This window comes from Pituophis catenifer, unplaced genomic scaffold (assembly GCF_029215685.1).
Source record: "Pituophis catenifer annectens isolate HBS135680 unplaced genomic scaffold, rPitCat1.0.hap2 SCAF_17, whole genome shotgun sequence".
In the NCBI taxonomy this organism is placed as follows: Eukaryota; Metazoa; Chordata; class Lepidosauria; order Squamata; family Colubridae; genus Pituophis; species Pituophis catenifer.
The window spans coordinates 3,235,001-3,258,427 of record NW_027256897.1 but is presented as its reverse complement, the minus strand read 5'-3'; the positions used below and the strand labels follow the sequence as shown (position 1 = coordinate 3,258,427).

The window sequence follows — 23,427 nt, the reverse complement described above, 5'->3', positions numbered from 1 at the left end:
TGGCACAGTGGTTAGAGTGCAGTACTGCAGGCTACTTCTCCTGATCACCGGCTGCCAGCAGTTTAGCAATTCGAATCTCACCAGGCTCAAGGTTGACTCAGCCTTCCATCCTTCTGAGGTCGGTCAATGAGAAGCCAGTTTTAAGTGGGGCAAGAGGCTGATTATGAAAACCGCTTAGAGAGGGCTGTAAAGCATTGTAAAGCGGTATATAAGTCTAAATGTTATTGCTAGTCCTTCCTTCCTTCCTTCCCTTTTTATCCTTCCTTTCATTTCTTTTATCCTTCCATCTTCCTTCCTTCCTTTTATTCTTTCCTTCCTTCCTTCCCTTTTTATCTTTCCTTCCTTTCCTTCCTTTTATCCTTCCATCTTCCTTCCTTCCTTCCCTTCGTTCCTTCCTTCTGCCGTGGTGGCGCAGTGGTTAGAGTGCAGTACTGCAGGCTACTTCTGCTGACTGCCGGCTGCCTGCAATTTGGCAGTTCGAATCTCTCCAGGCTCAAGGTTGACTCAGCCTTCCATCCTTCCGAGGTGGGTCAAATGAGGACCCAGATTGTTGGAGGGCAAGAGGCCGACTCTGTAAACCGCTTAGAGAGGGCTGTCAAAGTACTATGAAGCAGCATATAAGTCTAAGTGCTATTGCTATTGGGTTGCTGGGTAGGCTAAGGTGGGCCACAAAGAAGGATGAATGCAGTAGGCTGTCACTATTCCCGCCGTCTCCAAAAGGACACCGGAGGGCTTACCTCTAGCTCCATACAGACGACACACTCGCAGTGGTGTTCTTCTGCTGTTGGAGCCGATGGGACTTCAGCGTTGGTGGACTCTTCTCTAAACTCTGGAGCAGTAGGTCCCGTTTTTTCTGCTGGCTTCAACAGTTCTGCAACCAGATGGAAGGGAGGCAGAGAGTGAGGAAAGGGGAGGGCTCAAGGAAGAAAATGGGCTACACAGTGGGATTAGGAGAAGACCCTCAAGGAATCTCGGCTGCATGTTCCAAAGAAAGTTGACTCTCTTGTTGAACTCAAAATCTTGGCGCCCTGATGGAACACCGTTGTCAACTCGCAAAGCGTCCCTGGCCTGCTCTCGAGTTGCCATAGGCCAGGGGGGATGGGAAACCGGCGAAATGGCACAGCAGCCAAAGACAGATGCACATTCCATGCTTATCTCTCTCAAGGCTGTATCCCAGGGTTACTTACAGCAGCCGAGGGGAGTGACCTCTACAACTCCCGAAATTTGTTGGCGAATGTGATTTATGACACATTCTGGGGGGAGCCGGGAAACAGGGTCATAACTGGAGTTACGTAGGGTCAGAGCTGGCTTTACTTGGGAGTGCAGACATGTAGCTCCTAATAAATAACTGAATTTCTTTTGAAGCTTGGCTCGAGACTCGTGATTTCATTAGGGCATCTCTCGGAACCCTGACAACCGTATTGCAAGAAGTTCCTTGGGATTTTTTTCCCCCCCATCCTCCTATCTACGCTACAATCCTAAAATTGCTAGGTGGTCTCCTCTCCCTGCCATTCAATGCAGGCTATCCTGAGATGGCTTGCAACTTTCCCAAATGAGTTGGACTCCTGGTTCAAGGACCCAACACGTACAGAGCGAGCAAAGAAACCTCCTGGAATACGAAAGGCTTCCCCAAATGTGCCCCTCATTTCCCCCACCCCCAGCTCTGGGGACATCCGAAGAAGGTAACCTGGTATTGTTTCTGCAACAGCTTGTATCTCCCGAGCTTTCTGGATGATGGCGTGCTGCAAGCCAGATTCCATTATCCCGATCTGCAAATCAAATCAAATAAATAAATAAATAAAAATAAAAATAGTAAAACCACGGTTAAGTGAACCGCTGCGGTTGTTAAATGAGTCACACGGACATTAAGTGAATCTGGCTTCCCCATCGCCTTTTGCTTGTCAGAAGGTTGCAAAAGGGGATCTCTGCGACCGTCATAAATATGGGACAGTGGCCTAGCGTCTATATTATGATCCGGTGTCCATGGGGATTCTGGAAAGTTGGTTATGTGTGAAAAATGGTTGTTAAGTTACTTTTTTCGCAACTTTGAACGGTTGCTAAAGGAAATGTTGTAAGTCGAGGACTAATAATAAGGGTGAGGAATTTACACTCCCCACCATCCAGTCAGAGCAGAAGAAGCTCCTCGGATGAGAAGCGAAACGCCTTCAAAGAAAAACAAGAAAGTCCAGTTGCCTTTTGAAAAAAAAAAAAGCACCTTTAGGACAATCGTGACCTGGATGGACGGCTGAGAATCTCCCGAGAAAAGGGAATTGACAGTGTAAAAATGATCCTTGTTTCTGACCTCGGCTAGGTCCCCAGGGACCATGCTGCTGAGCATTTCGAGCGATATCCGATGATGGGCGAAGATGGGGAGGTAGTGCTCGGCCGAGAGGTCCGTCAACAGTTTCACTAGCTGCCTCTCCAAGCCTTCTTCCTGCCGGGAGAAAGAGAGAGAGAAGGAAGGAATCAAACAACCCAGCCTGCTTCAGTTTGGGGGGTATCGAGGCAAGGCACGCCAGCAGACAGGACACCAAGGAGATTGTCCAAGAATGGAATGGTGGAAGAACGAGAGAGAGAGAAAAAAAAAAAAGAAATGAGATTTTTCTCTGCCTCTTGGCCAATCACCTGCAACCGGAGAGAGAGAGGTTTCTGGTTTAGCAGCCGCTGGTATTGGATCAACCAGTAGTTCTCCTGCTTTGTCTCGCTCTTGGCCTCCAGTTCTTTCTGGAAAAAAAGGAGAAAGGAAGGCGATAAAGAGATGATGGAGCCTTAGCTATCATGCCTCAGGACCTGGCAGATGTGGAAATGGGGGAGGGGGAAACTGTTCTAAGCGATCCCAGGAGGTCGAACGTGCCCCTAAACAATGGCCAGACTTTGGTTCATCTATCCCTGGTGACCCCCTCAAGCAGCTGAAGTTCTCCAGAGGTCCTTGGGGGTTCTCTGAGTTTGGCTGTTTTCTTGCAGACAAGTTGCAGGAAGCAACTTTGTTCGTGCTGGCCGGTTTAAATTCTGCAGCTCCGTTTTGACTCTGTGCTCCATGTGGCCTTGCAAAGCTAATTGCCGATTAGGTTTTTGGCAGCGTGCCAAGGGAGATGAAGGTGGGTGTTTATCAGCCTTATCTGTGGCAGACCTCTGTTGGACTCTTTACAAACTATCTGTGACTCATCACGGGCTGGGAATGAACAGAATTCGCAGCCGTTGAAATAAAAAAAGAGGGTTTTTGGGACTAATCGTGTGCTTTTTACTGTCTCAGGAAGCCTAGGTCAGAACAGTATGAGTAGATGAATAGGTCCCGCAGGCCAGCTGCCCCCCAAGACCCTTTTACCAAGATGGCTTGCAGCTCCTCTTCTCGCTCCTTCTTCTCCTTCAGCAGCTGCTGCAGCAGCTGACTCAGTGTTTTCCGTTGCTCTCCGATTGCTTCCTGCAACACAACGTGGGTTTGTGTTTAAGAAGGGAGACTGAACTTCCTTCCCTGACCGGCCTCGAATCACCCTGGCTTAGAACACAAGAGTCTACCCCGTCTCCTTCGCCCCCCGATTTCTAAAAAAAAAACAACTTCGCGCTTTCCCTTGGAAGTTAAAATTCAGCGAGGCTCAAAAGCAGTGGTGAAATCTGAACCGGTGTGCTACTGGTTCGGCCAAATGCGGACTGCGCGCACCAAAAGGAGGCTTGGGAAGGTAAGTAGAACAGCGAGGGGGGGGGCGATCAGCTGTACCGCGCAATTTAGCTTCGCTAGATTTCCTGCTTTCTAGCAAAGCTAAACCGCGCGGCACAGCTGATCGTCGGAAATACCAGTTCGGAGCAACCGGTAGCTTTTTTAAATTACCGTTTCGCCCAAACTGGTAGCTTTTATCACTACCGGTTCACTACCGGTAGCATTTCACCCCTGCCCAAAAGGCTTCGTGACCTTACAATTCTCGGCCGTCAATCATCCCGTCGAAGACTCCGTCATCGAGCGGAGTCTTCTTGTGGTTCATTCGCCCGACTTTTCGCGACCCTTCTGACAAACCAAGTCGACGAGGGAAGCCAGATTCCGCGTGACTAACTTAACCACAGCGGCAATTTCACTTCACAAAACGTGACAGGAAAAGTCGTAAAAAACAACAACCCCCGCTCCCCCCCTCCCCCCCCCCGTATTCTAGGTATCAAAATCCCAACCGGCAAGGGTATAAGAAAAAAAACTTTTTTAAAAAAAAATCTTTCAATTTTTAATCGCACGGATTTGTTCGCTTCTTATAGCAAACTCCCTTCCTGGTTCTGATTTAAAAGAGAATTTCACGGGATGCATTCTACGTCCATAAGGATTTAGAAACGGATCTTTTTTGTTAAAAAAAAACAAAAACAAAAAACCCCAAACAAATAAAAATAGCTGTTTTGGGGAGAGAAAAAACAACAACATGCAAAACCCTGGTTTTGTTGCCGGAACAGAATTCGTGCAGCTGGAGAGATGGAATGTGCCGGTTGGAATGGAGGTCGGTTGGTAAAAAGGGTGGAATAAGCACACCGAAGCAAAACTAGCCAGAAAGAAATCATAGGTCCAAAAAATAAAATAAAGTAAAATAAAAAAATGAAATGCTCAGCCAGCTTCTAGAGGTAGTCCTCAACTTACAACCGTCCGTTTCGTGACAACGGCAGTGCAAAAAAAAGTGACTTTCACACAACGACCGTGGCAGCATCCCCGCAGTCACGGGATCAAAATTTGGATGCTCGGCAACTGGTTCCTATTTATGACGGTCGGCAGTGTCCAGGGTGGTTTTTTTTTTTTTTCGTGTGATCCCCTTTTTGCGACCTTCTGATGGGGGGAGGGGGAAGAGCCAGATTTGCTTAACGACCGTGTTCCTAGCTTAGCGACGGCAGCCATTCGCTTAACGAGCGGGGAAGAGAGCCTGCAAAGTGGGGCGAAACTCACTTATAATCGTCTCCGCTTGGCCATGGAAATTGGGGGCTCCGTTGTGGTCGTAAGTCGAGGACTGCCTCTAACCCCTTTCACCCCTCATTCCTGCCCCCCTCCCAAAAAAAACCACACCAAGATTTCCAACTTAGCATCCCAGCCTGGTTTTCCGACAAGGCATTCCTCCAAAATCTCTACCCCAACCGATGTCAGAATCTTGGCAGCGTTTGCGAGAGAGGCCATCGAGCGAAAGGAGGAGACCCGGGGTTGATAAACCTGGAAAATTCTTTCACTGGGCCTTCTTCTACAAGTTGCTAAACCAGAGGTCGGGGGGGGGGGGAGGAGGAAGGCAGAAGGAGGAGGAGGAGGAGGAGGAAGCCAAGCAGGAGGGGATGATGGTCTCAAAAGGAGGTGTGGGATTGGGGTGGGTGAGGGGTGACATACCTGCAGAGCCTCTGTGTCCAGCTGCTGCCTCTTTAACTCCAACTGCGTGAGCTGCAGTAACTCTCTCTCTATTAACTTAATCTAGGGAGAAGACGAAACAAGGGAAGCGGGAGGTTGCGTGCCTGTTTTTCCCTCCCTAACCGCAACAGCGTTTTGGGGAGGCTACACCTCACAAAGTACTAGAGGGGCGGTGGTGGAGGGGGGCTACACCTCCGTCAGCCAAACAGACTTTGGGTATGAGTAACTACTCGGGAGTTCCTCGCAACACCGGACAGGGAATGCACCAGCCCCCAAACTGATTTTGCACAACGTCACAAACGTAACTTCCTGCCGTCAGGAAACGCGCCGAGGAAGCCGAGGTCTGCGACGTGACAGCATCTCAACACCCCAGCTGGGGGGCAAAGGTGACCTACCCATCTAAGTTTAGTCATTTCTGGAGCAAATGTCTTTCTAGGATCTAACGTATGGGGTATCCTGTGCTAGTTTCTAGTTGTTTTCCATCTGGTAAACACCGACTGTGATTTGACGAGGGACTCAGTAGACGAGAAAACAATGATAAAACGTTGTGTGTTGCACCGTCGGCTTGGAAAGGGAGCTGGAGTCCGTCAGATTATTCATGAACTGGCAGAGGCATGGTAACAAGGTCAGCCAATGAATAGGCATGGCAATTAAAACAGCCAATTGGGAGCTGAGACAGACTGGAGCCAGGGCGTGTCTTAGTCTGCAGCTTCCGAGTCTGTGCAGAGAACTGAAACTGAAACTAAGCAGTCTGTGTGCGCTTGTCTGTTGCTCTGCTGAAATGAAACTAACTCTCCTACCTTGTAACTGCTACCACGTTGAAGAATCAACTATTGGTATTGTAAATACTTCATCTGTTATTATGTATATAAAGAAGTTAATGAATCCAGCTGCATCAGTTATCTGTGTGCGCTTCTGGATTTGTTTTTTGCAACAAACTCTGATAGAGTCTTAGGTGACCCTCAGTGGAAATTCTCGTCTTGGGAACAGAGGGGTGCTCTTCATGAAGGGCCTAACGGACAGATCAAGGATAAGGGGAAACGCCCTAAGGCGGATAAAAAAAAATACTCCTTCTTTGTATGTCACCCTAGACGTGAGGGACAGCCAGTGAAGGACTCTATGCAAACCCTCAAGCATCTGGAATACTTTGGAGTCAATGAATGGAAGCTACAAGCTCTGGGCATCCAGCTTGTTTTTGGAAGACGTAAAGTTCAAAAGACTCTGAAGCTTCCTTGGCCTTTTTTGGGGAAGATTCAAGAAATCGTTCCGGTGACTCAGAGCTTGTAGCACCGCAGAGAAGCCACCAGAGAACAGGAAAGTCCACAAATGCCCTTGACCATCACCTATATTAGTAAACTAAAGGCCTGGATAACCCACTAGAGAGACAAAGGATAAAAAAAGGTGCAGTCGGGGGGGAGGGAAAAACGGGGGTTGGAGAAATTGCAAACTCTACCCATCCAAGAGCCTCTGGCAACCGTTCCCTCCGGCAGTGATCCTGCATTCATAAAGCAGTGCGCATCGATGTTGACCAAAATGGACTTGGACAAGCAACAGAAACAAACGACGATGGACACATGAAAACAGAACCAATGGAGATGAGGTTTTTTTTTTTTAATGGACCGTTGGCAGGGTGGAAACGCAGCGACGCCGTCCCAGAGGGGAGGCAAGCTAAACTGGGCCAGAAAGATATGACTCGTCCCAACCCCAAACTTCTCACAAGGATTGGTACCCAAGCTAGATTTGAGAAGGGAGGAAGTCTGCTTGTTCAGGAAGCTATGAGGGATGCTGCCTCCCCCGTCCCTTGCATCTCTCCCCAAGTCTTAAATTTTTTGCACTCACCTGGTTTCTGATCTGGCAATGCATGAGGTCTCGCTTCACCTGGAGGGCTTCGAAAGCTGCCTTCTGCATCTCACTCTAAAAGATGGGGATCGAGTGAGCACCTGAAGCGGCCTTCAACTACCCGAGACCATCGGTCTATCCGTCTCAGCATTATAGCCCTCCCTCCTAACAGTCTCTCTTCCCTCTCTCCTAATAGTCTTTCTCCACCATGAAGTCAGAAACATTCCCACAGAACTCCCCGGGATGGAATTCTCTGCAAGCAAAGACGATCCGCCCACAAAGCTACGAGGTCTTTCCTCCCTATTGTGAAAATTCTGCATAAATAGAGAAGTCTGTTTCATCTAGGGCTGAATTTGCAAGGCAGATACGACTCTGCGGGTTTCACAAACAAAGAAGGGTCTTTTTTAAATCTCTGTTACCTGACACTTTTTTTAAATAGAAAGGTAGGACTGACTTGACGTTGGTATCTCTATCCCATCCACCGATAGATAATGATAGATAGGTAGGTAAGTAGGTAGATAGATAGATAGATAGATAGATAGATAGATAGATAGATAGATAGATAGATAGATAGACAGAGAGAGAGAGAGAGAGAGAGAGATGATAGATAGATAGATAGATAGATAGATAGATAGATAGATAGATAGATAGATAGATAGATAGATGATAGATATGATGGATGGATGGATAGACAGACAGACAGACAGATATGAATGATGGATGAAGATGATAGTTTAGATAGATAGATAGATAGATAGATAGATAGATAGATAGATAGATAGATATGATGGATTTTCCATATGATGGAAAAAATGCTTTAAAAAAAAAAAGCTTCTGATGATTGCACGGCTCAGCTGGGCATGGGGGTGGCGGAGAGCATGAATTTTTGCTACCGGTTCTCCGAACTACCCGCCGCTATCGCTACCGGATCGGGCAATCCGGTCCGAACCGGGAGCATTTCACCCCTGCCCCAAACCTAATTTGCTTAGTTCTGGCTCTTATAATGTAATCGAGCTGCGGTTCAAATAAATTCCCATTAAGATCACTTAAAAGATGAAGGGAGCTTCTACGCATCGCTGGGAACGTCTGACGAGCATCTAACATTGTGGTCATGATGGATCCTGTGGTCCACTAGAGAAACCTTCTAGCTTTCTAAGACTACAGTCCTTATCATCTCTGTCCATTGGCTGTGCTGATAGGAACTGTAGTCCTACGCATCTCAAGAACATCCATCCGCCTATCTCTTAGGCAGATGAACCAGATGGCTTCTAATATTTGTTCGTTTTCCTGGTCAAGGACCTGCTTAGTTCCTTCTCCCATGAGCGAATACCCTTCCTCCACCACCACCACCACTCCATAATACCTCCTGCAGGATCTGGCTGATGGCTTTGTTCTGGTCCAGCTGCTGCCAAGCCAGGATCTGCTGGAACTTCTCATCCATCTTGGCAAGGCTGCAAGAGAAGAGTTCTTGGATGACTCTAGTTGCACGTTGGGGAAAGAGACACAGACTACAGCCCAAGAGATGTTACAGTAGGGACACTGATGTGTAGACTGAGGAAGCCCATTTCATTAAGGTATTGAGATAATTATCTTGCTTTGAGCAGTTGTTGTTTCCCAGGCTCTTGAATGGGCGGGCACACCCATGAAAATAATATCCCCCCCCCCACAAATCTACGTCTTCTTCAGTACCTGGAGCACGTCTGGTTGACGAGGTCCTGCCGGCGAGACTCGTAGGCTCCCTGAAGTAATTTGTTCTTGTAGGTCTCAGACAACATCTGTTTCATGGCCGCTGGGAGAGGGAAATTGGGGGGAAAGGAAGAGTTAAGAACCTTTTTTGGGCTCCAACGCCAGCATTTGGACATGCCTGCCCAAAACAAATCGTGCCTTAGCCCATGTTAGAATGATGGCAAAGTCTCCAGGAAAAACCAGATCAGGAGCTACCTTGGAGGTCTTCGTCCATCCCCCTGCTTAGGCAGGAAACCCTACACCACTTCAGACAAATGGTTATCCAACATCTTCTTAAAAACCTCCAGTGATGGAGCATTCACAACTTCTGGAGGCAATTTGTTCCAATGATTAATTGTTCTAACTGTCAGGAAATTTCTCCTTAGTTCTAAATTGCTTCTCTCCTTAATTAGTTTCCACCCATTGCTTCTTGTCCTTCCCTCAGGTGCTTTGGAGGATAGCTTGACTCCCTCTTCTTTGGGGCAGCCCCTGAGATATTGGAAGACTGCTATCATATCTCCCCTGGTCCTTCTTTTCATTATACTAGACAGATCCAATTCCTGCAACCGTTCTTCATCTGTTTTAGCCTCCAGTCCCCTAATCCTCTTTGTTGCTCTTCTCTGCACTCTTTCTAGAGTCTCCAACATCTACATGAAAGCTGCCTGGGTGACTAATCACTAGGAGACAGTGAATTCTAGTCCCAGATGCTCAGGCATTAAAACTACCTGGGTGATTTCGGGATAATCACCAGGACACCTTGTATCTGGCTTGGCATGTACCCATTTCTCAATCATTGAGCAGGGGGGGTAGTGACATTCATAGTACATGCAGGAACTTGATGAGTACCGGGACGAGGTTTTGAGTACCAAATTCGATGAGTTTCAAAGCCGTTGAGTACCAAGGTAACACTGTACTTACCGGCTACTTCTTTCCTCCTCAGTTGTTCCGTTTCTTCTTGAGTGATGGCCATCAGCTGCTCCATCCGGATCCTAGGAGTGATACAAGAGAGTCAGGCGCCTAATTGTTCCCCTCAACTTTTCTCAAGAGTTTCGATCTCTCCACCACCTTTCTCCCTCACCACACTGCGAGGTTCAGTTGGGCTACAATCATCTCCAAGCCTTACTCCCAAGTCGACCCTGTTTTCTTAACTGTTCTTGTCGTCCGGCAGCTCTGCGCATGCACACACTGGGAACAGGCTCCCGCTGTTCTTCTACCTCGCTGCTCTCAGATTCCGGAGGCTGCACATAACTATCAGATGGCCTTGGCCCCCTCTCTGCCTCTGATGCAGAGCCCTCGTCTGAGCTTTCCCCAGCCCCCAGGACTGGCCCAAGTTCCTCCCCACCACCTCACTGTCCGACTCTGCTGCCGGCGGGCCACAACAGCTTTTCCCCTCCAATAGATCAAGTAAAGCAAGAAACTCACCGGTCGTTTTCAAGGGATTTTAAGATCTCGGAACTCTGTTTCTGCCTAAAAAGATTTAAGAAATAAGGAGGGTCAACTAACAAGAGTCGCCATAAAGCATTTATGCCAATCAGCTCCACTGAGGACACCTCTCCGTCTTTCATGGGGTAAGTCTGGATCCTGGTTGTACAAGCTAGTCGTCAACTTACAACAATTCATTTAGCAACCAATCGAAGTTCAGCACTGGAAAAAAGTAACTTACGAATCCTGCGGGCACTTGATCAAAATGTGGGCATCTGCAACCCGAATGTATTTATGATGGGTGCAATGTCCTAGGCTCACGTGATCAATATTTCCGACAAGCAAATCAATGGTGGAACTGGATTCACTCAACGTCCATGGCACAAAGGTTGTAAAATTGGGAGTGGCTCGTTTAATGATAGCTTAGCAAAAGGAGTTCTGGTCTGAATTGTAGGTCGTAAGTCGTAAGAGCCGTGGTGGCGCAGTGGTTAGGATGCAGTATTGCAGACTAATTCTGCCAACTGTCAACAGTTCGATGCTGACCGGCTCAAGGTTGACTCAGCCTTCCATCCTTCCGAGGTCGGTAAAACGAGGACCCAGATGGATGGAGGCAAGACGCTGACACTGTAAACCGCTTAGAGAGGGCTGCAAAGCACTGTGAAGCGGTATATAAGTTGAAGTGCTACTGCTGTAACTGATAGGATGTTGCATTAGGAGCTGTGATGGTGCAGTGGTTAGATTGCAGTATTGCAGGTAAACTCTGCCCGCAGCCTGGAGTTCGATCCTGACTGGTTCAAGGTGGACTCAGCCTCCCGTCCTTCCGAGGTGGGTAAAATGTTGGGGGCAAGATGCTGACACTGTAAACCTCTTAGAGAGGGCTGCAAAGCACTGTGAAGTGGCATATGAGTTGCTGCAACTGCTAGTAAGTCAAAGAGTACCTTAACCCTACCCTCCCATCTGCTGCAGCAGTCAAGGGCGCAGAATTGATTCTCTGGTTTTCAGATACCAGCAGATTCCCCGACAGAACAAGAAAAAAAACAACAAAAACATGGCCCTCTCCTGCTCACTGGATCTCCTACCTTTGATTATCTTTCAGCAGTTTCTGGATCCTGCCGGCCACCCCCTGTTCCATCTGTTTCAGCTGCTCCAGCAACTTCAGGCGCTCGGCTCCCAGGCGCTGCTGATGGCGGGTTAGGCCTTCGTCCAATTTCATCTGCTCCTGAAATCAGAGAGAAAGCCATCCCCGAGCTGAAGCCACAGGGCAAGGGAAAAGAACTGAGCCAAATTCACACCCCCATCAGTGTTAACATCCTCTAACGAAAAGATGAGAATCAGGAGTTTTAATACAAAAAAGGATCCAAAGTCTCGGAAGCTGCGATATAAACTTCCGGTCCTAATTTAGGACCGGAGTTCATGAAAACAGACATTCTTTGAACATGTGGAATCTCTTCATCCAGGTTTTTTGTTTTGCAAGATGGGCTGAAGTGCCTTTTATCGTTTTATGGGGACTTACAACCATTCGTTTAGTGACTGACTGAAGTTATAACGCAGTGTTGGCAAACCTTTTCGGTACCGAGTGCCAAAACGGGAGCGCGCGGGGGAGCGCCGGAAACCGGAAGAGCAGTTCCCCCTAAGCTTCCGGTTTCTGGCATGCATGCGTGCCATGGAACTGCTCTTCCGGTTTTCTGGCACTCCCCCGCGCACGAAGACCAGCTGGCCGGCACACATGTAAGCCCCGGAACCCGGAAGAGAACGGGCGACGGCTGGTGTGCCCAGAGAGATAGCTCTGCATGCCACTTCCGTAAGTTCGCCATCATGGTTATAACGGCTCTGAGAAAAGTGACTTATGACTGTTTTTCACATTTAAGACCGTAGTCGCATCCCCATGTGATCAAAATATGGACGTTTGGCAACTGGCTCATATTTATGATGGTGGCAGCATCCTGGGGGGGGGGGGTCACGCAATCCCCTTTTGTGAAGTTCTGACAAGCAAAGTCAACAGAGAAGCCGGATTCACTTAACAACCGGGTTACTCCCTTATCAGCTGCAGTGATTCACTTAACAAAAACATGGCGAGAAAGGCCATGAAATGCGGGGGGGGGGGGAGGGCAAAACTCACTTAACAGCTGTCTTATTTAGCAACGGAAATTTTGGGCTCGGCTGCGGTCCCTAAGTCCAGGTCTCCCTGCAAATTTGCAGCCTTCCCTCATCTGTTTCCTCCTAGAATTCCTCCCACTTCCTCACCATCAACTTGGAGTTGTAGTACTGCCTCTGAATTCAACTTGTAAGCTTGGACAGGTCTGGTATGAAGGCATCTGGTACAGCGGTGGGTGGGTTTCAGATTATATGCTATCACCGGTTCGCTGCGCATGCACGCACTTGCATGCCTCATAGATGAGATGAATAGATTAACAGAGTTGGAAGGGACCTTGCAGGTCATCTAGTCCAACCCCCTGCCTAAGCAGGAGACCCTACGTCTGCCTCTATCTAGGATCGAACTCACAACCTCCTGATTGTGAGGCAAGAGCTCCACCTCTAGGATGGCATAGAGCCGGGGCAGGTGAGAGATTTCCGCTATTGGTTCGAGTGAATCGGTCCGAACCTGCTCAAAAACTGGAGGCGTCTTACTTTTTTCATGCTTTGGAGAAATTCTCCTTTCTGGACATGACTTTGATGCATCAATTGGATTTGTTCTCTCTGCTCCAGATCCAGCCCGCGCTCAAAAGCCAGCTTCTCCTGCATCTTCTGCTCCTATCAGGTAAACAGAAAACACTGGTCAATATATATACCCTTGAACTCACTGTATTCAGCTCAGGGCCTTGCTCTCTCGAGCCATCACCGGAAGAAGGCGATCATCTGTGCTTGTCCTTTGACCCAGGGCCTTTCAAACCAGGACCATACCCTTACTTGGATTCGAACCTGGGCTGCCTGCATGTTAGGCAGTTGTATTAACCTCTGAGCCACAAGTTCTCCTCCCTTCATCATCTTGAACCAGGGGAGAGATTAAGTGATTTTCTATCGAGACACCTGATCTACCCTAGCATGTGGGAGGCAGCAAAAGGGATGCAGTATGCTCCCTTTGGACCAAATTTTGACAGGCAAAGAAGAAAAATTTATAACAAAAGCATATAAATATCTTTATTAAATATTAGAGGTAGAAATGGAAGAAGAAATAGTGAAAGGTCCAATGATAACATGGGCACCAAATATAGGCTGTAATATAAAATTAGAGGAATGGGAAAAATTATGGAGCAAAAATTATCAATTAACTTTGTCAACTGCATACAAAGAAAATCAGTACAAAATGTTTTACAGGTGGCATTTAACACCGGCGAGATTGGCTAAAATGGATGCAAATATGAAATCGGAGTGCTGGAAGTGTAAGTGCAAAGATGGAACATTTTATCATATGTGGTGGCAATGCCCTAAAGCAAAAAAATATTGGGAACAGATAAGGGGATGGCTGCAGGAGATAACAAGAGAACAAATTGAATTTAAAGCTGAATTATTTTTATTAGGAATGATTAACCGAAAGATCAAGAAGCAACTCCAATACATTATTCTACACATAGTAACAGCAGCCAAAATTGTCTATGCTCAATGTTGGATGGATGACAAGGTTGGATAGTTAGATGGGAGGGAGGGAGAGAAAGAGAGAGAGAGGGAGGGAGGGAGAGAAAGAGAGAGAGAGAGGGAGGGAGAGAGAGAGATCCATTTTTGCACAGAGGCCTTGTACACTCAAGATCTCATCCCACCCAGTTCCTAACTTTGGATAAGGAGAGTCTTTTCTGTTATGGATCTTACTTATGCCACTTCCTGGCTGAAGGACGGAAAGTTAACATCACAAAAAGGAAAGAAAGAGAGCTGCGGTTTTAAGTCAAAGAATAAAAACCAGACTGATTTTCTACGGTGGTCATTTTTTTAATCCTATATATCAACTCCCACCTGCAGATGAATGTAACAGGGTTGGGCAAATCCCACAACGAGGAGCAGGGTTCACGAGCATCCTTACCTTTCGCTTCTCGTAGTCTAGAAACCTGTTCTGCAATGAAAGTGAAAGGAGAAGTAAGCAAGGTTGATTTTTAACAAGCCACCAAACCCAAACATGATGTGATTTTGCTTTTCTTTGGAAGACCTGGCTATTCACCTCGGCCTTTGGCCTTTTCTTGTTGATTGTTGTGAGCCACCAAAAGCCATTGGGAGACCGGCAGCAGGCATGCAAGTTTCATAAATAATAATTTTGCAATTGACTGCCGGCATTGACAAACTTCCTATTAGTCAATTGCACAAGGAAGCTTGACTTGGAACAGCTTACATCCTGGGAAGATACCTTGAATGCCATCAAATAACGACATCTCCCTATCCCAGATCTAAACATCTGGCTGATTGTGCAACTAACCATAATAACAACACCGGACACTGTGGCATTGACAAAATCCCCATCAGTCCATTACAAAAGGCAGCTTGACTTGAAACAGCTTACATCCTACAGCCAGTCCTTGAGCACCATCAAAGTACAACATCTGTCTACCCCAAGTTCTTGGGAAGGACTGAATAGGTAGACAAAAATGTCAAATTCAATCTAAACATCTGGTTGACCGTGCAATTACCCATAATGACTTTTATCGTTTTCTCCCATTGTTCTCTTGGGAACAGAATTCGAGGGAAGGGTTTGCTATCCTTTGTGTCCCTGCCTAGCAACTGGTTTTTGGGGTAAAAAGGGAAAGCGAAAGGTTCCCCTCGCATATATGTGCTAGTTGTTCCCGACTCTAGGGGGCGGTGCTCATCTCCGTTTAAAAGCCGAAGAGCCAGCGCTGTCCGAAGACGTCTCCGTGGTCAGGTGGCCGGCATGACTCAACGTCAAAGGCGCACAGAACGCTCTTACCTTCCCACCAAAGGTGGTCCCTATTTTTCTACTGGCATTTTTTTACGTGCTTTCGAACTGCTAGGTTGGCAGAAGCTGGGACAAGGAACGGGAGCTCACCCCGTTATGCAGCACTAGGGATTCGAACCACTGAACTGCCGACCCTTTCGATCGACAAGCTCAGCGTCTTAGCCACTGAGCCACCTACGTCCATTTTTGGGGGTAGACTTCCTCTAAAAGTGGAAGTTCTACATCAGCTCTGCGGGGAAACACCCTGGTCGGAGGCCAGTCCACAAAACGGGTTCCTGCGAGTTTAGAAAAAAAATCTCCTAAAAAGATATTCTTGTATTTTTGGGAAAAGTTAACACTCACTTGCCACTCAGCTTCCTCTTCCATGTATTTGCCAGCTGTCCTCCGGATACCGTCCGCCGATATCTCTCCTCCGTCGCTTTCCAACACAGGGAGTAAGTACTGAGAGGGAGGGTTGTACTCTATGCCCACTTCTGGAAGGAAACCCACGCATCACAATATCACAATGCAGGCAGTCCTCGATTTACGCCAACAACGGAGCCCCAGATTTTTGTTGCTAAGCGGGAGTTATTCCGTGAGTTTCCCCAGCCACCCCCGTTTTATGACCTTCCTTGCTGCAGTTGTCCAGTGAATCTGGCTTCCTCGTGGACCCTGCTTGTTGGAAGGTCACAAAAAAGGGGTCGCCTAACCCCGGAATACTGCGACTGTCATAAATACGAGTCAGTTACCAAGCGTGCAAATTTTGATCACATGACCGAAAGGATGTCGCGGTCATAAGTCACTTTTTTTCAGCGGCTGTTGTAACTTTGAACGGTCACTGAAATGGACTATTGTAAGATGAGGACTGCCTGTGTACGGATAGTCCTCGAGTTACGACTGAAATGCTCACTTTCACAGAGGAACCGCTGGATGGCCTCGGTGCCTGCGCTGCAAACCTCATTTGGAGGGTAAATCATCGCTGTCGCATCCAGGGACAAGGTCTGCAAGAGAGGAACACACATCCCGCAGCTGCCTTTAATCTGCATTAAAGCTGCATTTTTTCCCCGAACGCCATCACTCTGCTAAACAAATAATTCCCTCAACACTGTCAAATTATTGACTAAGTCTGCACTACTATTAATCTTCTCATCGTTCCCATCGCCCATCTCCTCCCACTTTTGACTGTATGGCTGTAACCTTGTTGCTGGTATCCTTAAGATTTATATTGACTGTTTCCTAATATGATTTGATTGCTTATTTGTTCCCTATGACTATCATTAAGTGTTGTACCTTATGATTCTTGAGAAATTTTCTTTTATGTATACTGAGAGCATATGCACCGACAAATTCATTGTGTGTCCAATCATACTTGGCCAATAAAGAATTCTATTCTATTCCATTCCATTCCATTCCATTCCATTCCATTCCATTCCATTCCATTCCATTCCATTCCATTCCATTCCATTCCATTCCATTCTTCTCTATTCTATTCCATTCCATTCTATTCTTCTCTATTCTATTCCTATTAAATTCTTCTCTATTCTATTATTCTATTCTATTCCATTCCATTTCATTCTTCTCTATTCTATTCTTCTCTATTCTTCTCTTCTCTTCTCTTCTCTTCTCTCCTCTTCTATTCTATTCTATTCTATTCTATTCTATTCTATTCTATTCTAAAAAGCCAAATGCCGATATTTATAACGCTACCTCCAAGGTTCGGATGTGAGCCAGCGTCTGCGGCAACTCCTGCACCGAATTTTCACTGATGTCCAACGTTCGTAAACTCCGCAGGCCCTCCAAAGTGGAAGGCAGTTTCTTGATCTTGTTCCCTGCAAGGAAAACCAGAAAGCGGAAAGTAAAAAACATTTGTTAAGGTCAGGCCCGAAGAATCTGTTCGAATTCGACGGCTGCCACTTCAAACTATTGTTCAACCAATAGTTGCCGAGTCAAAAATGACCTGCGTTTTAATTTTAGTTTTTCTCATAATCAACAGAGATCTTAACACTTATGATATTCATGCACTCAGGTACAGGGGTTTGGTTATACTAAGTTGCCCTCTGGAGGCCTTCAGCTTTAGTTTTATATGAGTCCGGAAGGAGAAGGGCGGTATAGAAATCTGAAAAATATATTAACTGCACTTTGTACTGGTTGATCCTTATTAGGGGACTGGAGGCTAAAACATATGAAGAACGGTTGCAGGAACTGGGTATGTCTAGTTTAATGGAAAGAAGGACTAGGGGAGACATGATAGCAGTCTTCCAATATCTCAGGGGCTGCCCCAAAGAAGAGGCAGTCAAGCTATTCTCCAAAGCACCTGAAGGCAGGAAAAGAAGCAACGGGTGGAAACTAATCAAGGAGAGAAGCAACTTAGAACTCAGGAGAAATTTCCTGACAGTGAGAACAATTCATCAGTGGAACAACTTGCCTCCAGAAGTTGTGAATGTAAATTCTAAATTAATTAAATTTAAATTAAATTAATTAAATTTAATTTAATTCTAAATTAAATTAAATTCTATCATTAATGTGCAACAAAAATCAAAACTGAAATCCTGGTGACCGACCAAGATTGGATCCTGGGACACGTATATCAGCCTTCATTTGGGGAAAAAAAAAATCAATTTTGGAACTCCTTATTAGGATTCCAAAGCAAAATTTATCCCTGAGAGGCTAAATTATGCTTGATTATTGTACAGAAACCCGGTGATTATATCCCTTGGATGCAAAACTCAAGGTTGCTGCATCCTCTTCTAAAATTTTAAACCGGAAAACCGAGCCATTCTCAGCAAACTTACAGTTCAATCCGCTGTTTCTTGCATCTCCCCCCCCTCCGCAAAAATACGTAAGTTAAAAACCAGAGCTGCCGTTCTTTCCAGATTCACGCAGACACTGTTTTGCCATACCTTTCAAATTCAGCGTCTGAAGCTGAGCGAGATCCCCGATGGAGTCCGGAAGAGCTTTTAAAATATTCTTTTCTACGTTCAAAACCTACCAAGGACAGAAAGGCAAAGGTAAAGGTTCCCCTCGCACATAGGTGCTAGTCGTTCCCGACTCTAGGGGGCGGTGCTCATCTCCGTTTCAAAGCCGAAGAGCCAGCGCTGTCCGAAGACGTCTCCGTGGTCATGTGGCCGGCATGACTCAACGCCAAAGGTGCACGGAACGCTGTTCCTTTCCCACCAAAGGTGGTCCCTATTTTTTCTACTTGCATTTTTTTTACGTGCTTTCAAACTGCTAGGTTGGCAGAAGCTGGGACAAGTAAACGGGAGCTCACCCCTTTATGCGGCGCTAGGGATTCGAACCGCTGAACTGCCGACCTATTCGATCGACAAGCTCAGTGTCTTAGCCACTGAGTCACCGCGTCCCCTACCAAGGACAGAAACAAAAGGGGCAAAAATGCACGTCTTGAACCTGGTGTGTCGAGTCTACCCCGTGTGATCTGCAAAACCTCAGTCAAATGTGCAAATGTGAAACCACATCGAAAGAGAGCGAAAGGATCACGTTGGGTCCTGAAACTGCCAAGAGATTCCCGAGCATCCAGCATTTCTGTTACCTGAAGAGAAGTCAACTGGCCGATATCGGCGGGAAGGGAGGTCAGCTGGTTGTCATGGAGATCTAAAACCTGGAAGAGAAGAATAAAGGGATCCATAACCATCCACTCCCAAGGGTGTTTCTCAAGAGGTTATTCAACTCCAGTAATCTTCTGGCTAGCTATTGTGGTCCGCCAGCAGCCTGAGGAGCTGGCAGTGGAGTCGGACAGCGATGAGGCTGAGGAAGAACATGGGCCAGTCCTGGAGGCTGGGGAAGGCCCGGATGAGGGCGCTGTGTCGGAGGCAGAGAGGGGGCCAGGGGCCATCTGGTAGTTCTTTGCTGCCTCCGAACTCTCCGGAGTCTAACATCAGCGATTCATCTGTTCATCTGTCCCACTGATGTCTGACTCCGAAGGCAGCTGATAACTGTCAGACGGCCCTGGCCCCCTCTCTGCCTCTGACGCAGAGCCCTCATCAGAGCCTTCCCCAGACTCCACAACTGGCCCATGTTCCTCCCCAACCTCCTCACTGTCCGAATCTGCTGCCAGCTCCGCTGGCGGGCCACAACACAACAGCTGATGAAAAGAACTGTGAATCACCTTTACTGTTACAAGATTAGAGAGGCTGCAGGATTTGGGGACGAGGGACGTCAAAAAATTCGTGTGAACTATCAGCACCTGAAAGAAAAAACGACAGAGAAGGTTGTTTCACAGCTGACCCGGAAAGGAGAGAGTAGTTAAACTGGGTTATCTGAAAATACAAATGAAAGAATTTGACGGAAGAGTTTGAGATACGAAATATATTGGATCGAAGAGAAGCCTGAATATAAATTCAAACAACGGGAAGAGTGGATAAAACTTTGAACAAAACCTGACTCTCACAATTTTGAGAATTTGAGGAACACATTTCTGGCCCTCAAGGGAATTTTCTGTTGCCCCCCATCTAGAAGCGTTTAATGAAATTCAAGGTATTTCATGAAATTCCTCCTAGTAACTCGGAACAGTCCTCTTTAAAATGAAAATCATCTACAGAATACTATGCAGTATGGAACAAATGGTACAACTGGCTGGAGATTAGGAAGAGTGGATAAAAACGATTGGGGATAAATTTTAAACAGAAAGTGTTTGTAGGATAATGTATAAAATTAATATTATGTGTGAAGGAAGTTATAGAGTGGGGGGTCTGCAACCTTAAATACTCAAAGAGCCATTTGGACCTGTTTCCCACAGAAAAAAAAACTCCGGGAGCCACAAAACCCTTTTCTTTCTTTCTCTCTCTCTCTGTGTCTCTCTCTTTCCCCCCCTCTTCCTCTCTATCTCCCCCCCCCTGTCTCCTCCCTCTCTCTGTATCTATGTCTCTCTCTCCCCCTCTTCACCCCTCTCTGTTTATCTCTCGGATATATATAGGCATTGCACCTTGGATTTCGTGCTAAAATTCCATCTTCTTCTTTCTTACCTTCTTCTGCAACACTCGGCAGGTTGCAAAGGCACCGTAGGGAAGCTAAAAAGAAAAAAGAAAGACAAGTTTTGGTGAGATTTAATTTAATAAAACTTATGTAAAAAAATAAAATAAAAAGAACCGTATTTACTAACCACTCCAGCGTCCTCACGGCACCATGGTCAAAATTCAAAGGTGCCTTGACAAAGATTGCAGCCTCCCGGGGGTCATGGCGACCCCCGTTTGCAACCTTCCCCGATGGCTTCCGACCAGCAAATTCAATGAAGGAAGCCAGATTGGCTTAACAACCCCTGAATTCTCTGAACAGCTGCAGTGGTTTCTTTTAACCACCGTGGAAAAGGTCATAAAATCGGGCAAGCCACTTAACAGCCGCCTTGCTCAGCAAAGGAAATTCTGTGGTCGTAAGTCGAGGACTACCTGTACTGGGAGCAAACCTCGATGTTGTTGTGGCCCAATGCTGTTCTTCTACCTCAGACTCCGGAGACTTTGGAGGCAGCAAAGAACCATCAGATGGCCTTGGCCCCCCTCTCACAACACCAAGGTTTGATTTAATGGGGGAGATGTTGTGGCCCACCAGTGGCCAGCAGATCTGGCAGGAGAGTCAGACAGTGAGGAGGCTGGGGAAGAACGTGGGCCAGTCCTGGAGTCTGGGGAAGGCTCGGACGAGAGCGCTGCATCGGAGGCAGAGAGGGGGCTAGGGGCCATCTGGTAGTTCTTTGCTGCCTCTGGAGTCTCCGGAGTCTGACATCAGCCAGGCAGAAGAACAGCGGGAGCCTGTTCCCAGTGTGTGCATGTGCAGAGCTGCCAGAAGACAGGAACAATTAAGGAAACAGGGTCGACTTGGGAGTAAGGCTTGGAGATGATTGGCCCCTCCCATAAGACATAAAAGAGAACGGGACATGAGCTTTTGCAGGAAGCAATTCGTTCATCTGGTCGGTAAAAGCTCTGAAAAAGCTCTGTTTGACTCTGTGCTAAGTTTGGCCTTGCCCTGCATGTGGCAATTAGTTCTCTGGCAGCATTCCAAGGGAGATAAGGTGGGTGTTTGTAAACACCCCCCCTGCAAGACTCTTTGATGAGCCTTTTGGACTGGGAAGGGCAATAATTCACAGCCGTATGAATTAAAGAGGTTTGCCGGGACTAAGTTTGTGCTGTATACGTTCTAAGGAAGCCTAGGTCAGAACAGATGTAGAATACTCTGAGGTGGTCATGTTTCTGCCCCTAGGTATCTAAAATCAGGCTCAACTGAAAAAGAAAGACGAATATTAAGCCTTCCAAAGTATGACTACAAAGTTCCCCTACTATGAATTGCCATCGTTCGGGCAATTAACCCCACCAGGAACCAGAAATGGGAGAGAATTTACCTCAGAAAGTTCACACTTGGAGATATCGAGGATATCATCTGCTCCGGCTTCTTTGGCCTGTTGAAAAACGAGCGGATGAGTTTTACTGGCTGCAAAATCAGAGGGGGAATCACATCATTTCCTCAAATTAGCCTTCATCTTTATCGTCTACTGAACTAAAGTAAAAACCGGCTAGGAAAAGAGGGGGAACTGAGCAATATTGGTGACTCCTATTGAGTTTCCCCAAGTGTGGAGAACTGAACTTTTGTTCTTGGCGTCTCTCGTAAACAAACCCTACTTCGTTAGCAAATCCATGGTGTCTTTGAAGACATGGGACTGTTAACATCTACGGAGCTATGATGGGAGATGAAGAAGTCTAGCCATCACAAGGATGGGGGGACGTTGTAACTTAAGAGGGAGCAGTGGTCAACTGGGCTCTATCCTACCTCAAAGGACTAGGATGAGAGAAGACTTCTTCTAGTTTGGTCCTTCAGGAAGCTACTGAGAAACGTCTACCCATCTTACAACCCAAACAAGGGTTCCTGATAGAGCGGTGGGGCCAGATATTCAGGACCTAGGTGTCTTCCCATGACTTACAAGACACATTTGGTATTCCAGACGTTTTCGGGCTTCGCTGCTCGCCTTCCTTTTCCGAAAGAAAAGCAGCATCTTGCCTCCTGTCTCCATTTATCCCAGTTCAGCAGAAAAGGTGGCTGCGACAGGACGGCGATCAGAACCTGAGAAGCAGGAAGATCAGGGTTACATCCCAGGTCAAGTCATCCAGAGATTGGCCTGCTCAGCAGGTTCTGCCTATCGCACCCTAGGAAATGAACACCATCCTATCATCCTGACATGATGATCATCCTATCACCATCCTATCTTTTGACACCCACTTTTAACCAGCTTCCCTGCAGTTGCTGTTGGGACACAAATCCCCATCAGCCCCAGCCTCCAAGCTCAACGATCGGGGAAGGTGAGGGATATGACAAAACCTCTAGAAGGTAAGCTGGGGTGAAGACTGGTTGATCGCCAACGGGAATGAAGATTAATCGCTAAGATAGGGATGTCCTCTTGAAAACACCAAGTATGACTTCTCTCATTGGTGCACTGACAATGTTACCTAGTTGGGTAACAAAACGTCTGCAAGAAAAACCACAAGAGACTCAAGAATCCTCCTCCTCTTCTTCCTCCACTCTGCAAACTCCCCTCCCCTCTAGCACGGATGACATTACCTAGTTGGGTAAGGAAACGTTTGCAAGAAAACCCCCAAGCTCAATGAACACCAAGGATCCCACTATTTTCTCATTAAACTATCCTCGCGCTGAAGACCTTCTTCCTCCACCCAATTTCTATATTGTTAGCATGTAAGCCAACATTTAGAGACAGCCATGGTTTATCACCAAAGTAATATGGGTGGCAAGGCCTGATCCTGGAAAAAAAAATCCTTCAGTGGCCTCATTGAGTAATTATTAATCCCTAAGGCTCCATTAGGGACAGATCATCAAAGACAAAATCTATTTATGAGATCGCCCACAAAAGTGCATATAGGCAAGGCGATGGTTTTCCCAGTTGCAATGGATGGCTGGGAAAGTTGGACCATAAGGAAGGCTGAGCACCAAAAGAATGGAGGCCTTTGAACTCTGGTGCTGGAGAAGACTCCTGCGAGTCCCTTGGACTGCAAGGCGATCCAACCGGTCAGTCCTAGAGGAGATCAACCCTGACTGCTCTTTAGAAGGCCAGATCCTGAAGAGGAAACTCAAATACTTTGGCCACCTAAGGAGAAGGAAGGTCTCCCTGGAGATGGAGTGAAGATGGAGGGCAAAGGAAGAAAGGAACGGCAGAGAACGAGGTGGCTGGATGGAGTCCCTGAAGCAGTCGGCGTGAGCTTCAATG

At 46.9% G+C, this 23,427-nt stretch overlaps 1 protein-coding gene across 2 annotated transcripts in view; it reads right to left on the bottom strand.

Annotated features, from left to right (window-relative positions):
• LRSAM1 (leucine rich repeat and sterile alpha motif containing 1) overlaps positions 1–23,427 on the bottom strand; it is a 31,029-nt gene that overhangs the window by 3,517 nt on the left and 4,085 nt on the right. For both annotated transcript variants that reach the window (XM_070955503.1, XM_070955504.1), the window contains 23 exons: positions 22,132–22,271; positions 21,556–21,612; positions 20,192–20,236; positions 19,336–19,413; positions 18,760–18,828; positions 18,113–18,197; positions 16,920–17,041; positions 16,123–16,213; positions 15,576–15,706; positions 14,352–14,381; positions 12,968–13,090; positions 11,419–11,558; positions 10,340–10,384; positions 9,836–9,906; positions 8,882–8,981; positions 8,556–8,643; positions 7,193–7,267; positions 5,336–5,416; positions 3,326–3,421; positions 2,626–2,724; positions 2,303–2,434; positions 1,688–1,769; positions 738–871 (listed from right to left, as the gene is read on the bottom strand). In XM_070955503.1, coding sequence (XP_070811604.1) covers positions 738–871; positions 1,688–1,769; positions 2,303–2,434; positions 2,626–2,724; positions 3,326–3,421; positions 5,336–5,416; positions 7,193–7,267; positions 8,556–8,643; positions 8,882–8,981; positions 9,836–9,906; positions 10,340–10,384; positions 11,419–11,558; positions 12,968–13,090; positions 14,352–14,381; positions 15,576–15,706; positions 16,123–16,213; positions 16,920–17,041; positions 18,113–18,197; positions 18,760–18,828; positions 19,336–19,413; positions 20,192–20,236; positions 21,556–21,612; positions 22,132–22,221 — 2,064 coding nt within the window. In that variant the 5' untranslated portion in view covers positions 22,222–22,271. The remainder of the gene's footprint in view (positions 1–737; positions 872–1,687; positions 1,770–2,302; positions 2,435–2,625; positions 2,725–3,325; positions 3,422–5,335; positions 5,417–7,192; positions 7,268–8,555; positions 8,644–8,881; positions 8,982–9,835; positions 9,907–10,339; positions 10,385–11,418; positions 11,559–12,967; positions 13,091–14,351; positions 14,382–15,575; positions 15,707–16,122; positions 16,214–16,919; positions 17,042–18,112; positions 18,198–18,759; positions 18,829–19,335; positions 19,414–20,191; positions 20,237–21,555; positions 21,613–22,131; positions 22,272–23,427) is intronic.